The sequence below is a fragment of the Corythoichthys intestinalis genome, chromosome 9 (assembly GCF_030265065.1).
Source record: "Corythoichthys intestinalis isolate RoL2023-P3 chromosome 9, ASM3026506v1, whole genome shotgun sequence".
In the NCBI taxonomy this organism is placed as follows: Eukaryota; Metazoa; Chordata; class Actinopteri; order Syngnathiformes; family Syngnathidae; genus Corythoichthys; species Corythoichthys intestinalis.
This window is the reverse complement of record NC_080403.1, coordinates 45,294,712-45,313,701: the sequence shown is the minus strand read 5'-3', so window position 1 is coordinate 45,313,701 and position 18,990 is coordinate 45,294,712. Positions and strand designations below refer to the sequence as shown.

The following is an 18,990-nucleotide window of genomic DNA, read 5'->3' as shown; positions in this document are numbered from 1 at the left end:
ATTATTTGTTTTGATGCTTCATGCGGGTCAGTTTGCTACGAGCGTGTCTGACTGGGAATTAGTGCGCATGCGTAATACTTGAACGGGCTCAATGGACAAAAGCAGTCGGAACAGGCACGCCCAAAAAAAAAAAAAGACAGATAATCAGAATTGTGCATTAAGACCTGCGGTATGAACCTAGCCTTAGTGTCATTCGGCAAATTATCTCCCTTTTGAAAGGATGTAAAAGATCCTAGCTGGACATGACATCTGACATAAGCATTCATAAATGCTCATGAAAGTGTCATGTCATAATTTTGACGGTCTTATGGTAGTCCTATGACGCCACTGTCAAATAAAGTGTTACCAGTTAATGGCGGAAAACACAGACAAGACTGAAAAAGCAGTTTCTGCTCTTGCACTCCTCTTTAAAAGAAACTGCTGTATTTTAAGCCAAATCAACTGTTGTGTTTGATAGAACAATATATGCTGCCATAGCAGATTCATGGTGCATTAAGCCCCCAAACTATTTTTAATTTGTCCGTTTTACCCTGGAAACCCCCGTTTACAGACTTCGCGCAACCGCTTTTGTTTCAACCCAGCCATAAATCGAAGGTAATTCATTATATTTATTATTCAAAATGTCTGTTATTTTTAGCATAGAATCATTCATTGACGTCTGATATTTCGTTTAAAAAAAGAACGGCTTTAAAAAATTATTCACTTGTATATTTTAAACTTTTAAACAATTTACGTCACACTGAAAAAAAGGGCGTCTGTAAAAAAGTCACGGATATCTACCTCATAACTATCGCTTGATTATATATATATATATATATATATATTTTTTTTTTTTGTTACTGATGCATTTTCTCCGATATGTTAGATGATAAATAATGGATCCAAACAAAGACAATTTTAAAAATAAGTTGAAAAGGGTAAATATATGAAAAAGAAACTCGACCAATCCTTGCTGTCTGTGATTTCTGCATCTTGACCCTTGTTATATGACCATGTTTCACCCATAAAATCCCAAATAAATCCAGCTGTAGCCATTCACAGCTGTGTCTTGACACTCAGTGATACATGCTACATGGAGTTTTTGGAATGGCACAAGGCAAGTACGCGATAATATCTCATTAAGGTCATGGCGTCTGTAATTCTGCTCTCATGTGCTCTCGCCTCCAGATAGGGTTTTGCTGTTTAATTTTTTTTTTAAACTGCCCTCCAGTTCAGAATTTTTCTTCACCCTGAAAATTGAGATTTTAAGCTTTACAGTTATGTATCACACATGCATATCGGACAGTTTTGAAAGTTGGCCAATTTGGGGGTCTCAGAGCAGAACTTCAAGTCACCTGAATGTTTTCTGCCTAATGTCGTTTGGTGTAAATTAGGGTTGTTCCGATCATGTTATTTTGCTCCCGATCCGATCCCGATCGTTTTAGTTTAAGTATCTGCCGATCCCGATATTTCACGATCCGATTGCTTTTTTTTTTTCCTCCCGATTCAATTCCAATCATTCCCGATAATTTTTCCCGATCATATACATTTTTACAAACTGTATTTGTTTATTATGACAATTAGAGCTGAAACGAATACTCGAGCAACTCGAGTAACTCGAGTTTAAAAACTGATCCGAGTAATTTTATTCACCTCGAGTAATCGTTTATTTTGACAGCTCTAAGCATCACGTTTTGCTCGGACTACTTTTAATGCGGGACAACGCGCTGATGTCACGTGCGTAGAGGAAGAAGCAAAAAAAAAAAACTTACTGCAGCCGACAACCGCTACAAACGACGCCGACGTTGCTAAATACTAGCCCGCTCATGCTACGTTAGTTGCAGGTGGCGTCCAGTGAGTCTCATAGAGATCACATGTATGTTGAACTAGATGCGCAATGACAGACTAGGCCGCGTCTGGGCAGCGTTAGCAAACAGCCGCCATCTTAAAGCAGTAGAGCACTAAGCGCTAATAAAGAGCGCTAAACGCTAATATACTGTATAAGATTAACGTTACTGTCACTACTAGCTCACCTTACGTTAGCACTGCGGAGGGCTAGGTTTCAATTAATTAAGACCGCTTTCGATGCGTGGCTAACGTGTCTTACATACAGGCTATAACATAACATAGCGTTGTGGAGTGATGAGCATGTCAAATAAAAACTCAACAATGCTAACTATCAATTTTAGCTCAGTAATCATTGCTGGATAAAACACCAAGTAGCACTAGTCCCTGATGTGCTCCAATACAGCCTGTATCATACATTTATTCTGAACAGTGCAAAAACTTAAATCCTATCAGGACTTACAGTTTAGACTAACTTAAAACTTAACTAGAACTTAAAAATGGCTTGACACAAATAGAAATTTAATTGGAAAACGTAGGAAAAAATCCTAACTTTTAAGTGATGTGTGTTATCAAGCGTAAAGGCATTTTTAGGTGTGTTTATATATATATATATATATATATATATATATATATATATATATATATATATAAATAAGATCTAAAGGTTTTTTGAGTGAAAGCAGTGAATTAGTCATTTTTTAAAATTCTAGTTACATCTGAGATGCAATTGTTGGCTGTTTTCAACAATATACATCAAAAATAAAGACATTGATTGACTGAAAATGATAAAATGTCTTGTTTTCTCATGTATATCTATAATTGCTCTTCACCTAAAAATATATTTGTTTTATCCGATTACTCGATTAATCGATAGAATTTTCAGTCGATTACTCGATTACTAAAATATTCGATAGCTGCAGCCCTAATGACAATAAATCCTCAAGATGGCATTTACATGATTAACATTCTTTCTGTGAGAGGGATCCACGGATAGAAAGACTTGTCATTCTTAAAGGATAAATGTGACTTCGTATGTTGTGACTAAATATTGCCATTTAGTGTATTAGTTGAGCTTTCATTAAATGATACTGTAGCCATTTAACTGTTCTGCCCAAATGCATGATGGGAAGTGCAACCATGACTGTGCGTAGTGGCACCAATTCTCTGCGTTGGGAAATCACATAGGGTGTTAAGAAAAATATCAACTACTACCTTGCTTCCCCACATTGCTTCCCATGATATTTCTAATCGTAGGGAGAGGGATTGTAAGGGTTTAGCCAATTAAAAAAAAACTCCAAAGGCTGCCAAAATTCTCTCTACTCATTTTACGCTGCGTTTTAGCTCTATATATAGGTAAAACGGCGCCATTATAGATTGAACACGACAATGTGTGAGTGGGTCGTGCAGCGCATGCGTTAATTGCGTTAAATATTTTAACGTTATTACCGCCGTTAACGCGATAAATTTGATAGCCCTACTTTAAGCCAAAACTAAAGACTCTGGATGAGTGTAAGACATTTTTTCTGTAACGTTAAATATAATTAGAAAACGATTTAATAAAAAAAAAATATATATATATATATATATATATATATATATCAAAAAAAGGCATGTCCGATATTTTTTTGCCGATTCCGATACTTTGAAAATGACGTGATCGGACCCGATCGATCGGGACATCTTTAGTGTCAATATCCCATTATACAGTGTGGACAGCTGCGGCCCTGTAGTCCGGTTCGGCTTATCTGTAAACAAATACCGTTTTTGTGTCAAATTTGGTTGGTGGCGGCTTATAGTCAGGTGCGCCTTATAGTCCGAAAATTACGGTACTGGACGTCTGACCCCAACAATAGCACTGAAATGTGATCATTCCCTGCCATCTCTCCCAGTTAACTCATTAGCTTCAATGGACGGAGCTAGATGTCCAATCTATTCTGACTGGAAGAGGCTGGCAGCGAATGAGCCTCTCAGTCAAAAATGGATTGGACGTCTGGCGCCCTTCAATGGAAGCTAATGAGTTCAATTGAATTTAAATTCTCTCACATCAATGGCAGTAAATGGTTCAGTAACAACTTAAATGGAGTGAGACGGCAGCGCTTTCCTGAATAGTAAATAGCATTGTTGGCGTCGCGTCTGCTGTTCTCATTGCCGTAGACGGCGCACAGTACGAGTCATGTTTCAAAAGTCTTTAAAGCAGTTGAGCTCGCCCTTTAATTGGCCTCCCAAGCGTAACTGCTGCGAACAACAATTAACTCCTGACCCCAAATAATTGTATTATTACAAGGGTCGGCTAGCCTGCGTTAAAGCCGCCCCGTACGTGACGCAACTAAGAAAGCACATCTATGTTTCCAACAAATTGCTTAGCCCTGTAAATTCTGAACCCCCCCCTCCACATTTCCAGAGTCGGCTCAAATAAAACCTCACTTCAGGCTTCTGTGATGCGAGAATGGATGTTTAGGGATATTATTAGACAGCTGGTGCCAGATTACTGCTTACAGCCAGGGCAATTAGATAATTGGTGTTGTTAGAGTGGAAAGGTTGAAGGCCGAAAACATTATGCTATCATAATAATCTCCCGCGCTCGCCAAATTCCGTCACAGTCAAAGCCATTGTGTCGTTTTTCAATCCTCGGCTTGTCCCAGTCTTGTCTTATGCGAAGTCCAACAGAGCCTGCTGTGTGAGGCTCTGCACTGCCAGCAGAACTCTGTGGACAGGGAAGCAATTGGTTCTTTTTTAATATTTGACAGAATTACACGGGCAAATATTGAATTCAATCATGTTTCCTTTGGTTTCACTGTGCACATATACACTCAACGATAAATAGAAACACGTCCTAAATTTAAAGCTTATTTGCAATCACTCTGTCAGTGCTCTGTGTGCAGTAGCTCGCTTTTTTTAATATTTAGAAGGGCAGCTTGACGGCGAAATGGCAAGTTTTGAATTTAGTGTGTCCTGACTCCCACATGCTGATGAATTGTCAAAGATAAATATTGTGAATGCACAGCCACAGAGGGACATTGGTCACCTGTCATCTTCAATAAGCAAAAGATTCGACAGTTTAGTCTAGCTCTGCTCATAAGTAGCTGCGAGAAAATTGCTCCTTGGTAAATTCGATGCTTTGACAAGTTTATAATGACACTGAGTGATGTTTTCTCACTGTATTTTCCTAGATCATTAACATCAGCAAGCTCAAAGACTTCTTGCTGCAACACAGGAAGGATTATGTGAGTGCGGGAAGGTAAGCCTCAGCTTCCAACTACAGCCAATGTTACAGAATGTGACAAACACTGACTTGATGCAGGTGTCAAATGCATTTCGGCTTCTGCTAAGCCCCAGCAAGTAGTGTGGTCTTACGCAGCAGGCAGGCTCCAGTCTAGTTGTCTGCAATAATTGAAGTGCAGCCAAGCAGAGGAGGATTAACGTCCCGGAAAAACGGCAGGACTTCCTCTCTGCCAGTCTCCACCACAACACTCAAAGTCCAGATCAAGATGGTTGTAGTTCGGTGGAGCATAGTTTTCAAAAACTCTGGGAAAACCCATCAAGAATCAATGTGGGTGTGTGCGGGCAGGGGCAGATCAAAAAAAATATTTGTGGGGGTGGCGAGAGGGTGACAGGAACTTTTTGAGGGTGGCAAAGATTTCATGATGGAATAATACTAGAGCTGTCAAATGATTAAAATTTTTAGTCGAGTTAATCACAGCTTAAAAGTTAATTAATCGCAATTAAAACCATCTCTAAAATATGCCGTATTTTTCTGTATATTATTGTTGGAATGGGAAGATAAGGCACAAGACGGATATATACAGTGCCCGCTTTTGTCCACCGGCGTCGCTCAAATCAACCAATTTTTAAAGTTACCAAGTGTTGCTTTAATTGAGTCAGTACATGTCAAATTGACTGGAGCTGGGGGGGTTTTCATCAGTGTCTTTTCGTCTGGCAGTTGCCACCCCATGGCACTCTGGTAGGTCCGCCCCTGTGCGCGGGTGTCATCCACTTTACTGCTGCTGTTATTTGTTTTCTACTTCCTTTTGACTCCAATACTTTGACTAGAATAATTTTGACAGATCCTCTTGACCTTCCTTCAATTAAAATGTGACAAGAGCAATTTCTTCCATTTTTTTCAGATATTTTCAAAATGAAAAGAATCATTATACAGTGGGGAGAACAAGTATTTGATACACTGCCGATTTTGCTGGTTTTTCCACTTGCAAGCCATGTAGAGGTCTGTAATTTGTATCATAAGTTCTCTTTAATTGTGAGGGACGGAATCTAATACAAAAATCCAGAAAATCACATTGTATAATTTTTAAATAATAAATTTGTATTTAACTGCATGAAATAAGTATTTGATACATTACCAACTAGTAAATATTCCGGCTCTTAGTTCTTTTTTAAGAACCCCTCCTGTTCTCCACTCATTACCGGAAGTAACTGCACCTGTTTGAACTTGTTACCTGTATAGAAGACACCTGTTCACATGCTCAAACAAACGCCAACCTCTCCACAATGGCCAAGACCAAAGAGCTGTGTAAGGACATCAGGGATAAAATAATAGACCTGCACAAGGCTGGGATGGGCTACAGGAAAATAAGCAAGCAGCTGGGTGAGAAGGTAACAACTGTTGGAGCGATTATTAGAAAATGGAAGAAGTTCAAGTTGACGGTCAATCTGCCTCGTTCTGGGGCTCCATGCAAGATCTCACCTCGTGGGGCATCACTGAACATGAGGAAGGTGAGGGATCAGCCCAGAACTACACGGCAGGACCTGGTCAATGACCTGAAGAGAGCTGGAACCACAGTCTCGAAGAAAACCATCGGAAACACATTACGCCGTCATGGATTAAAATCCTACAGCGCAGGCAAGGTCCCGCTGCTGAAGCCAGTGCATGTCCAGACACGTCTGAAGTTTGCCACTGACCATCTGGATGATCCAGAGGAGCAATGGGAGAAGGTCATGTGGTCGGATGAGACCAAAATTGAACTTTTTGGTCTAAACCTGGCTCGTCGTGTTTGGAGGAAAAAGAAGGATGAGTACAACCCCAAGAACACCATCCCAACCGTGAAACATGGAGGAGGAAACATCATTTTTTTGGGGCTGCTTCTCTGCCAAGGGTACAGGACGACTGCACCGTATTGAGCGGAGGATGGATGGGGCTATGTATCGGCAGATCTTGGCTGACAACCTCCTTCCTTCAGTGAGAGCCCTGAAGATGGGCCGTGGCTGGGTCTTCCAGCATGACAACGACCCAAAGCACACAGCCAAGGCAACTAAAGAGTGGCTCCGTTAGAAGCATCTTAAGGTCCTGGAGTGGCCTAGCCAGTCACCAGATCTGAACCCGATAGAAAATCTATGGAGGGAGCTGAAAGTCCGTGTTGCCCGGCAGCAGCCCCGAAACCTGAAGGCTCTGGAGAATATCTGCATGGAGGAGTGGGCCAAAATCCCTGCTGCAGTGTGTGCAAACCTTGTCAAGGACTACAGGAAACGTTTGGTATCTGTAATAGCAAACAAAGGTTTCTGTACCAAATATTAAGTTCGATTTTTGTGATGTATCAAATACTTATTTCATGCAATTAAATGCAAATTTATTATTTAAAAATCATACACCGTGATTTTCTGTTTTTTTGTATTAGATTCCGTCCCTCACAGTTGAAGTGAACTTATGATACAAATTACAGACCTCTACATGCTTCGCAAGTGGGAAAACCAGCAAAATCGGCAGTGTATCAAATACTTGTTCTCCCCACTGTAACTAAATTCAGCTTCATCTGAGCTTTGTTTTAGTTTTTACAGTGTATATTATTGATGATTGTCATGGTGTATTTTCCAGTCTAATCTCATCAGACCTCACCCGCATGACAGATAGCGAACGGGATCAGATTGACCAGGATGCCCAAATTTTCATGAGGACATGCGCTGAGGCCATCAAACAGTTACGCCCTGAAGGTGTGTAACATCAGCAGTTATCTAATATTTTGTAGCATCTTAGTTCTTTTATACATTACCTTGTATTCGTTTTAATTCTAGCTGAGAAGCATGTGACATCAGCCCAGACTAAAGAACACAGGGGCGCGGTTTTGGATCTCATTGAAATGTATTTGAAAGGTGAGTTGATGAAGCTGAAAATCGGACGTTTGCCACTTGGTAAAAAATCTTTCTTTGCCTTAAAAGGAGTATGTAAGCTGTACTCAGAGCAGAGGGCCATAAGAGTCAAGAGAATGGTGGACAAAAAGAGGCTGTGAGTATTTGTTTCATTTACTGTTACTCCTCCGCATTTCCTGTTTGGAAACACCAGGGTGCCGATTTCAGGTCACGACTAGGATCTGATCAGCACAGTCGTGTGGAGAAAATGATCGACGAAGAGCCCAAGGAGGAAAAGACTGTCAAGGAAGAAAGCTTTGGTATGTTAGGAGATTCTGTTTATTTGATGCCTGCATTGTATACAGTGGGGAGATACACTGCTGATTTTGCTGATTTTCCCACTTGCAAAGCATGTAGAGGTCTGTAATTTGTATCATAAGTTCTCTTCAACTGTGAGGGACGGAATCTAATTAAAAAAAAAAAAAAAAAGGAAATCACATTGTATGATTTTTAAATAATAAATTTGCATTTAATTGCATGAAAGTATTTGATACATCACAAAAATCGAACTTAATATTTAGTACAGAAACCTTTGTTTGCTATTACAGATACCAAACGTTTCCTGTAGTCCTTGACAAGGTTTGCACACACTGTAGCAGGGATTTTGGCCCACTCCTCCATGCAGATCTTCTCCAGAGCCTTCAGGTTTTTTTATACAGGTAACAAGTTCAAACAGGTGCAGTTCCTTCCGGTAATGAGTGGAGAACAGGAGAGGTTCTTAAAAAAGAACTAAGAGCCGAAATATTTACTAGTTGGTAATGTATCAAATACTTATTTCATGCAGTTAAATACAAATTTATTATTTAAAAATTATACAATGTGATTTTCTGGATTTTTGTATTAGATTCCGTCCCTCACAGTTGAAGAGAACTGATGATACAAATTACAGACCTCTACATGGCTTGCAAGTGGGAAAACCAGCAAAATCCGCAGTGTATCAAATACTTGTTCTCCCCACTGTATACAGTCCCTGACAAAAGTCTTGTCGCTTATCCATTTTGTAGAAGCAATTGCTAATAACCTGTCTTTTAATTATTCAATTGGTTTCAGAAATGGTTCATAGGAAAGCCAAGACCCTCCCAAATGATGTTGAATGTACAAAAATATATTTGTTTCACTGAAAAAAGATTTATCATTTAATGAAGACATAAAGGTCAAATTTTGGCAAGACAAAAGTTTTGTCGCCTACAGAAAGTAGTGTGAAAATTGAACAAAAAATGTACTTCAAATACAAAAATATGTTACATAACAAGCGAATGAAGTAGTGGTGCTGTGAGATCCAAATTTAATATTTTGTATGACTTCCATGGGCTTGAAGGACTGCATCCATGCGGTTCGGCAAGGATCCATACAACTTATTGATGAAGTCGTCAGGAACATCAAAGAAAGCAGTCTTGCATGCCTCCCAGAGTTCATCAACATTCTTGGGTTTCGTCTTCCATGCTTCCTCTTATATCCTGGCCAGTCCTGGAGGATTTTGATCTTCTTTGCCTTGAGGAACTTTGAGGTAGAGATTGAAGTATGCGATGGAGCACCATCCTGCTGCAGAATTTTTCCCTTTTATGGTTAGGAATGTAAGAGGCAGCTAAGATTTATTGATATTTCAGACTATTTATGTTGCCTTCCACCCTGCAGATCTCTCAGGGTGCAGACAATTAAAAAACCGTATGGCATTTGCCAAGGCCCACAGCCTGTCAAAAGGATGGATGCTGGAAAAGTGGCAAAAGGTGGATTTTTCAGATGAATCTTAATTGAATTACACCACAGTCGCCGCAAATATTGCATGAGACCTACTGGAGCCTGCATGGATCTGAGATTTACTCAGAAAACAGTGAAGTTTGTTGGTAGCAAAATCATGTTCTAGGGTTACATCCAGTATGGGGTGTGCGAGAGATCTGCCGCTGTTTTAGGTTCAAAAGTAGCTTGACCTGGGTAATGCGGCACCTGTAGCCTATTTCCAGCACACGCCTGTTCGCGGTGGCTCTGGATGTTTCTACTCCAGACTCAGTCCACTGTTTCTGCAGGTACTCCGAGGTCTGGAATCGGCCCTTCTCCACAATCTTTCTCAGGGTGCGGTCACCTCTTCTGGTTGTGCAGTGTTTCCTGCCACACTTTTTCCTTCCCACAGACTTCCCACTGAGGTGCCTTGATACAGCACTCTGGGAACAGCCTATTCGCTCAGAAATTTCTTTCTGTGTTTAAGCTTCTTGCTTGAGGGTGTCAATGATGGCCTTCTGGACAGCAGTCAAGTCGGCAGTCTTGCCCATCATTGTGGTTTTGAGTAATGAACCAGGCTGGGAGTTTTTCAAAGCCTCAGGAATCTTAATTCGTTGATTCAGATGATTAGGTTATTAGCTTCTTTAGAGTACCTTTTCAAGATATGCTAATATTTTGAGATAGGAATTATTTTTTTTCTTGACTTTTTTGCCAAAATCATCAATATTAAAACAATAAAAGGCTTGAACTACTTCAGTTGTGTGTAATGAATCTAAAATATATGAAAGTCTAATGTTTATCAGTACCTTACAGAAAATAATGAACTTTATCACAATATGCTAATTTGTTGAGAAGGACCTGTATATTCCTTTCGAGTGGTAATGTCAATTGAAGCACCTCATTTACTGCAAAACGGACCCGAAGTGGTGCAATTTGTTTGTGCTGTAAAAAATATCTCTAAAACGATGGCAGCACAAACGTATTACAAACAGTTGACATATTTTTTTACATAAATTTGCATCTGGTCGGGGGCAACTTCACGGAGGTTTCAAATTAAACACGACTGTTAAAACTTCAGTTTTTGTTTTGTTTTTTTAACTAAACTGTGTCACATCTTCGTTTGATTTAGAAAAGAGTGCAACAGAGATGTTGGACCAAAGTGTCAACCTGTGGGAGGACGCCAAAGTGGAGGATGAGCTCTCTCCTGAGGAGATTCAAATGGTTTGTGGGCCAAGAACCTTCTTTGTGTCCGTCTGCATTATTATTCATCAGTGTTCTAACATTGATAAACTCTTTTGTGTAGAATGCAAGTCATAGTTGTACTCGGAGCTCAGTATTTACAGTTGTGGTCAAAAGTTTACATACACTTGTGAAGAACATAATGTCATGGCTCTCTTGAGTTTCCAGCTTTTTCTACAACTCTGATTTTTCTCCAATAGAGTGATTGGAACAGATACTTCTTTGTCACAAAAAACATTCATGAAGTTTGGTTCTTTTATGACTTTATTATGGGTTAACAGAAAAAGTGATCAAATCTGCTGGGTCAAAAATATACATACAGCAACACGAATTAGCAATTTCTTGTGAGTGATTATTGACTTGAACAATCATTGACTTGAACAAGTCAGGAAAGTCACTTGGAGCCATTTCAAAGCAGCTGCAGGTCCCAAGAGCAACAGTGCAAACAATTGTTTGCAAGTATAAAGTGCACGGCACTGTTTTGTCACTGCCACGATCAGGAAGAAAACGCAAGCTATCACCTGCTGCTGAGAGAAAATTGGTCAGGAGGGTAAAGATTCAACCGAGAATCACCAAAAAGCAGATCTGGAACACAGGTGTCAGTGTCCACAGTCAAGCGTGTTTTGCATCTCCATGGACTGAGAGGCTGCCGTGCAAGAAGGAAGCCCTTGCTCCAAAAGCGGCACCTTAAGGCTCGACTGAAGTTTGCTGCTGATCACATGGACAAAGATAAGACCTTCTGGAGGAAAGGTCTGTGGTCAGACGAAACAAAAATCGAGCTGTTTGGCCACAATGCCCAGCAATATGTTTGGAGGAGAAAAGGTGAAGCCTTTAACCCCAAGTACACCATGCCTACCGTCAAGCACGGTGGTGGTAGTATTATGCTTTGGAGCTGTTTTGCTGCCAGTGGAACTGGTGCTTTACAGAGAGTAAATGGGATAATGAAGAAGGAGGATTACCTTCAAATTCTTCAAGATAACCTAACGTCATCAGCCCGAAGATTGGGTCTTGGGCGCAGCTGGGTGTTCCAACAGGACAATGACCCCAAACACACATCAAAAGTGGTAATGAAATGGCTAAATCAGGCTAGAATTAAGGTTTTCGAATGGCCTTCCCAAAGTCCTGACTTAAACCCCATTGAGAACTTGTGGACAATGCTAAGAAACAAGTCCATGTCAGAAAGCCATTAAATTTAACTGAACTGCACCAATTCTGTCAAGAGGAGTGGTCAAAGATTTAACCAGGAGCTTGTGGATGGCTACCAAAAGCGCCTAATTGAAGTGAAAATGGCCAAGGGACATGTTACCAAATATTAGCGCTGCTGTATGTATATTTTTGACCCATCAGATTTGATCACTTTTTTCTGTTCACCCATAATAAAGTCATAAAAGAACCAAATTTCATGAATGTTTTTTGTGACAAAGAAGTATCAGTTCCAATCACTCTATCAGGGAAAAATCAGAGTTGTAGAAATAACTGGAAACTCAAGAGAGCCATGACATTATGTTCTTCACAAGTGTATGTAAACTTTTGACCACAACTGTAACAAACATGGCATTTTCTGAAAATGTATGAAATGATTCCTGAGTGATTTTGAGTATTATTTTTGCAGTTTGAGCAGGAAAATCAAAGGCTGGTCAGTGAAATGAGCAATCTGGTGGATGAAGTCAGGTGAGTCAAATGAGGTAAACTGTTGCTACTACAAAAATGCCATCAATACACCAGAAAACTAGATTTCTAATTCTGTATTTCACGCTTACTTCCTTCCCCCAGGCAAATTGAGGGCAAGGTGGTGGAAATTTCAAGATTGCAGGAAATCTTCTCAGAGAAAGTCCTGCAACAAGTAAGCGACAGCTCCTGTCGTGGTCAACATTTGAGTTTTTGTCGTAACATGTCTTTTCTGACTTGTTATGGCAGGAGACCGAAATCGATAACATTAATCAGTTAGTGGTGGGCGCTACAGAGAATGTTAAAGAAGGTAACGAAGATATACGCGAGGTGAGCTCCATCAAAACCGCTTGCGTTTCATATTCCCGTACTGTGGAAAAAGTCACTTTTGTTTGTGTTCCAAGGCGATCAAAAACAACGCCGGTTTCCGCGTGTGGATCCTCTTCTTCCTAGTGATGTGCTCCTTCTCGCTGCTCTTCCTGGACTGGTATGACAGCTAACAGCCCAGCGCGGCATGGTGGGAGGCTCGCTCACACGATGATATGAAGACAATGCCGGACTGAGTTTGTTGATTTATCGTATTGGACTTTAACGACACCAGACTTTAAACAGATTCTTTGGCCTACTCTTTACCAGAGTTATTTATTATCAGCTTAACCCACAAGGTAAAGGCAGCTTCTGTGGATTGAAACACGCTTTGAACGAGCACTATGTCCACTTTTTGGATAGCGTGATAGTCTCAAGAAGCAAGTGATTGATCAAAGGAAAACATCAATAGATGAAAAACAGATGTACGTGTGTTCCGTTGGTCCGCCTTTTTAAACAACCTTAATACACTTGGAGGTTCCCCATGGACATTAATCGCACTGGCTTTGCTGTCTTATGTTGTAAGAATCAAGTATCACAAATCCAACTTTACTGTAAGAATGTTTTGCCTTCATCAGCAGAACGTGTGATTATTAAAGAAGATCACATCTCGCGTGTTCTACCATCTTTCTTCACTTCAGGCTGTAATTTGACAACCAACAGTTGAAAATATTGAAATACTCTGCAGGTATGTCATATTTTCAGATAAGATACAGAGCAGAATATGAGATGTGTTCGCTGAAGGAGACAGAGTGATGACTGGATACATATCTGCATGCTCCGGATCCAGAACCACTTGTGGCTTTTGTCATTATCTTGCTCTGAATTTAGTTTGGCACTAGATACAGTGGGGAGAACAAGTATTTGATACACTGCGGATTTTGCTGGTTTTCCCACTTGCAAGCCATGTAGAGGTCTGTAATTTTTATCATAAGTTCTCTTTAACTGTGAGGGAGGGAAACTAATACAAAAATCCAGAAAATCACATTGTATAATTTTTAAATAATAAATTTGTATTTAACTGCATGAAATAAGTATTTGATACATTACATACAACTAGTAAATATTTCGGCTCTTAGTTCTTTTTTAAGAACCCCTCCTGTTCTCCACTCATTACCGGAAGTAACTGCACCTGTTCGAACTTGTTACCTGTATAAAAGACACCTGTTCACATGCGCAAACAAACAAACTCCAACCTCTCCACTATGGCCAAGACCAAAGAGCTGTGTAAGGACACAAGGGATAAAATAATAGACCTGCACAACGCTGGGATGGGCTACAGGTAAATAAGCAAGCAGCTTGTTGAGAAGGTAACAACTGTTGGAGCGATTACCGTAATTTTCGGACTATAAGCCGCTACTTTTTTCCTTCATTTTGATAACTGTGGCTTATAGTCCAGTGCGGCATATTTGTTGATTTTTTTTTTTGTCTTTTGACAGTGGCGTCATAAGACTGTCATTATCAAAAATATGACATGACACCATCATGGACCTTACTGAATGCTTATGTCATTAAGTGTCATTTGGCAAATTATGTCACTAACTCAATTTTTGTCCATCTTGGATCTTTTACATCCATTCAGAAGTGAGATCATTTGCCGGATAACACTTAATGATAGCTGTTATAAGCATTCATGAATGCTCAAGACAGAGACATGTCATAATTATGATTGTCTAATGACAGTCTTATGGCGTCACTGTCAAAAAGTGTTAGCAAATACAATAACTAGAAATTGATGAAACAACTGGAACAGTAACTGAAGAAATATTTAACACAGAACATGATTTTTGATTGGTATTTACATCTGTAGCGCTGCAATACATGCTAAGAGGCATGTTGGATGACAACATTGTTGACAGCAGGTGGCAGCAGATGTTGACTGTCTCCCCCAAGGGAGCAGTGATGTCCAAATGAAGCTTCTTGAAGCAATAAAGCTTTGCAGTAATTGGTTCAAAGTTTAATCATGGTTCATTTGGTCTTATGACAGTCAGTCGTATAATGCCGCTGTCAAATAAAGTTTTACCGGTTAATATCTTTTGGTGTAAATATCCCATAATACAGAACTGCTACGGCTTATAGTCCAGTGCGGCTTATCTATGAACAAATGCCGTTTTCGTGCCAAATTTGCTGGGCTGCGGCTTATAGTCAGCTGCGCCTTATAGTGCCGAAAATTAGGGTATTAGAAAATGGAAGCAGTTCAAGTTGACGGTCAATCTGCCTCGTTCTGGGGCTCCATGCAAGATCTCACCTCGTGGGGCATCACTGATCATGAGGAAGGCGAGGGATCAGCCCAGAACTACACGGCAGGACCTGGTCAATGACCTGAAGAGAGCTGGAACCACAGTCTCGAAGAAAACCATCGGAAACACATTACGCCGTCATGGATTAAAATCCTAAGTAAGGCCCCGCTGCTGAAGCCAGTGCATGTCCAGACACGTCTGAAGTTTGCCACTGACCATCTGGATAATCCAGACGAGCAATGGGAGAAGGTCATGTGGTCGGATGAGACCAAAATTGAACTTTTTGGTCTGAACTCGGCTCTTCGTGTTTGGAGGAAAAAGAAGGATGAGTACAACCCCAAGAAAACCATCCCAACCGCAAAACATGAAGGGGGAAGCATCATTTTTTGGGGCTGCTTCTTTGCCAAGGGTACAGGACAACTGCAGCGTATTGAGGGGAGGATGGATGGGGCTATGCATCGCCAGATCTTGGCTGACAACCTCCTTCCTTCAGTGAGAGCCCTGAAGATGGGTCGTGGCTGGGTCTTCCAGCATGACAACGACCCAAAGCACACAGCCAAGGCAACTAAAGAGTGGCTCCGTAAGAGGCATCTTAAGGTCCTGGAGTGGCCTAGCCAGTCACCAGATCTGAACCCGATAGAAAATCTATGGAGGGAGCTGAAAGTCCGTGTTGCCCGGTAGCAGCCCCGAAACCTGAAGGCTCTGGAGAAGATCTGCATGGAGGAGTGGGCCAAAATCCCTGCTGCAGTGTGTGCAAACCTTGTCAAGGACTAAAGGAAACGTTTGGTATCTGTAATAGCAAACAAAGGTTTCTGTACCAAATATTAAGTTCGGTTTTTGTGATTTATCAAATACTTATTTCATGCAATTAAATGCAAATTTATTATTTAAAAATCATACAACGTGATTTTCTGTTTTTTTGTATTGGATTCTGTCCCTTACAGTTGAAGAGAACTTATGATACAAATTACAGACCTCTAAATGCTTTGCAAGTGGGAAAACCAGCAAAATCGGCAGTGTATCAAATACTTGTTCTGTAGACATCCATTTCACTTGGACTGGGAAGGGTGGCAGCCATCAATGGCAGACAACAAGTTAATCGAAACTTTAATGGCAGCTCATTAGAGGTAGTTATATGTATACGTACGTACGTTATACGTATATATTACGTGTTATATTTACTCTGTTATATTTACTTGAGTAACTTTTGGAGAAAAATGTACTCCTTGAGTAGTTTTACAATGCAATACTTTTTACTTGAGTAGATTTGTGAAGAAGAAACAGTACTCGTACGCCTCTTCTTTGGGCTACATTAGAGTCGTTATAGTTTTCCTCTTTATTGTACATATTGACTTTATTTTTGCCAGATATGCCGAAAATGGCGGTCTCAGTTTCACCAATGAGATGCCGAACCAATAACCACATGACTCCATTTTACCAATCAGAGGTAACAATGTTTTTTTTCTCCATTAGGGGGCACTTATGGTGTTCGCATGGGTGACGTTTATAGTGTTGTTCTGATCTGAATTCGATGATTTTTGTGTCATCTTTTTGGCTTAATATGGTCCGGTAATAGGTTATTTTACAGTCATAGACTCCACCATCAGTTGGCAAGACCGCTCACACAGACATTGCGCCACGCCTTCCGGTAGGGGGCCGACCCATGCAGAACGTTGAGTTGGCTTTCACTGTAATAAACACGCTGCGTTCTAACGCCAGATTTAGGTGGAAATAGGACGAAGGTTTTACTGCGTACAAGCCAGCAGGAATGTCTCGAGAGTGATTTTGGTCAAGGATTCAAAGGTAATTATTATATTTTCAGCACCATGCATGCACCTTGAAACGTTGTAAATACAATGAAATGAATGGGAAAAAATTTGCCTAACTTTAGTTTGAAATATTTACGTAAAATGAATGACAACTGCCCGGTTTTTTGCTTTTAACCGAGTCTAGAGTGTTTTATGTTCATATCTATAGAAATTTCGCGATTTAAGCATTTATTTACAACAATTTTCAACTTAAGAAGCTGTTAGTTTCGTGATGGCCGCCCTGTTGGATTACACAATGCCGTAAATTTTGCTTGAGACATTTACATAAAATGAATGCTAACTGCCCGGTTTTTTGCTTTTAACCAAGAGTCTAGACTGTTTTACGTTCATATCTAGAGAAATTCCACGATTTAAACATTTATTTACTAGAATTTTCAACTTGAAAGCTCTTGGTTTTGTGACGGCCACCAAATTGGATTTTGTATCCCTACACAATAGCAGAATTCAACCTAAATAAATTGTGATTGCATATAGAAAAATGCTAATTTTGCTTTTGTCGGGTAAAATTAAGATGGTTCTGTATGCTTTCCTCAAGTATGAAGTTCTGATGTGAAAAGTGAGTGATTTATTAACTGTTGAAAACTTAATAAAAAAAAATAATAATCATAATAAAAATTTAAAAATTCTGTTGCTATTTTGGGCAAAAACTTCAAATGATATTTTAAATATTGCTATTGATCCTGAAAATATAGGTGATTATCTCTGCATTCGGTGTTTTTGTGCATCTCGTGTAAAATTTAAGAATTTAATAACCATTTTAAGTTTACTTATATAAAAAATAGTTAATCGGGATTTTATTAGGAAACAACTTAGAATTTTTTTATGTCGCTGCTAATGGAGACTCATATATGCCTAAGACAGGTGCCTGTTTTGGTTTTAGGTCGCTAGCGGGTTTGGTTTTGAAAATATTAGAATGTTAAGTTTTTGAAAATAGGCCCCCTACGGATCGGCCATGAGCCACGTGTCCCGTGAACTGATAGTGAAGTCTTATGTTACAGTATAATAATACCAGTTCATAGATGAGGTGGAACTACATCAGGGATCAACTCTGAGCCCCTTCTTGGTCGCTATGGTGATGAGACATGATAACGGAAGAGGTTAGACAGGAATCTGCATGGACTATGATGTTTGCAGATGACATTGTGATCTGTAGTGAGAACAGGGAACAGGTGGAGGAGAAACTAGAGGTGTGGAGGTTTGCCCTTGAAAGGAGGGGAATGAAGGTTAGTCGTAGCAAGACGGGAGTGTGTGTAAATCAGAGGGACCTCATTTACACTCATTCAAGGGACTTTCCTTGTGACAATATCTGTGAGTGATTAATGTTACTTTTGGCACCATTTCTAAGGCCTTGTGAAAACCGGACATGCATGATGCCACAGGCAATAACACTGTCAGGATGCTCTATTGGGACTGAAATGAAAGCATAAAGGTTCTTCTGGGCTCTTAATGGTGAGTCAACATTTAACTTGTTAGAAGGACTTCAATTTATTTGGATTTCTTTTTTTTTTTTTTTTTGCTGTCAAAACCCTTGAGCCCACCTGTTATCCCTTTAAAGTATTTCTCAGTTAAGAGAAAAGTAGTTGAACTGTCGATCACTGTCGATGCGCAGCCCTCACAAGGGGGCCTTTTTTTGTCCTCTAGCGCCCCCCAGAGTGGAACACTTAGGATTGGCTCCTGAAAGGATTTTCCAATATATTGGATGCCATTCGTACGTGACAGAATGGACACTAACAGAGGGGACATTTTGTGCTAAAGTTAACCCTCAGCCTAGCATTACTAGCTTAATAGCTAACATAACTATGGATAATTGATGAGAAATCCATAATTTTACAAATAAACCTTTTGAAATGATTCAATTAATTTCTTTAACAACGTAGACACGTTCTAATCTACCACAGTGAATGTACTTCATAAAACGCCAAAATCTTTGGATTGTTATCCTACTTATATTAGTTATTTTATAGACT

The 18,990-nt window shown here is 40.0% G+C and overlaps 1 protein-coding gene across 1 annotated transcript in view; it reads left to right on the top strand.

Annotated features, from left to right (window-relative positions):
* stx18 (syntaxin 18) overlaps window positions 1-13,605 on the top strand; it is a 34,456-nt gene extending 20,851 nt beyond the window's left edge. The window contains exons 2-11 of the mRNA XM_057846522.1: window positions 4,998-5,065; window positions 7,655-7,770; window positions 7,852-7,929; window positions 7,996-8,062; window positions 8,134-8,225; window positions 10,811-10,902; window positions 12,533-12,591; window positions 12,694-12,763; window positions 12,838-12,918; window positions 12,993-13,605. Of these exons, the coding sequence (XP_057702505.1) occupies window positions 4,998-5,065; window positions 7,655-7,770; window positions 7,852-7,929; window positions 7,996-8,062; window positions 8,134-8,225; window positions 10,811-10,902; window positions 12,533-12,591; window positions 12,694-12,763; window positions 12,838-12,918; window positions 12,993-13,088 (819 nt within the window). The 3' untranslated portion in view covers window positions 13,089-13,605. The remainder of the gene's footprint in view (window positions 1-4,997; window positions 5,066-7,654; window positions 7,771-7,851; window positions 7,930-7,995; window positions 8,063-8,133; window positions 8,226-10,810; window positions 10,903-12,532; window positions 12,592-12,693; window positions 12,764-12,837; window positions 12,919-12,992) is intronic.
* Window positions 13,606-18,990: the final 5,385 nt, after the last annotated feature.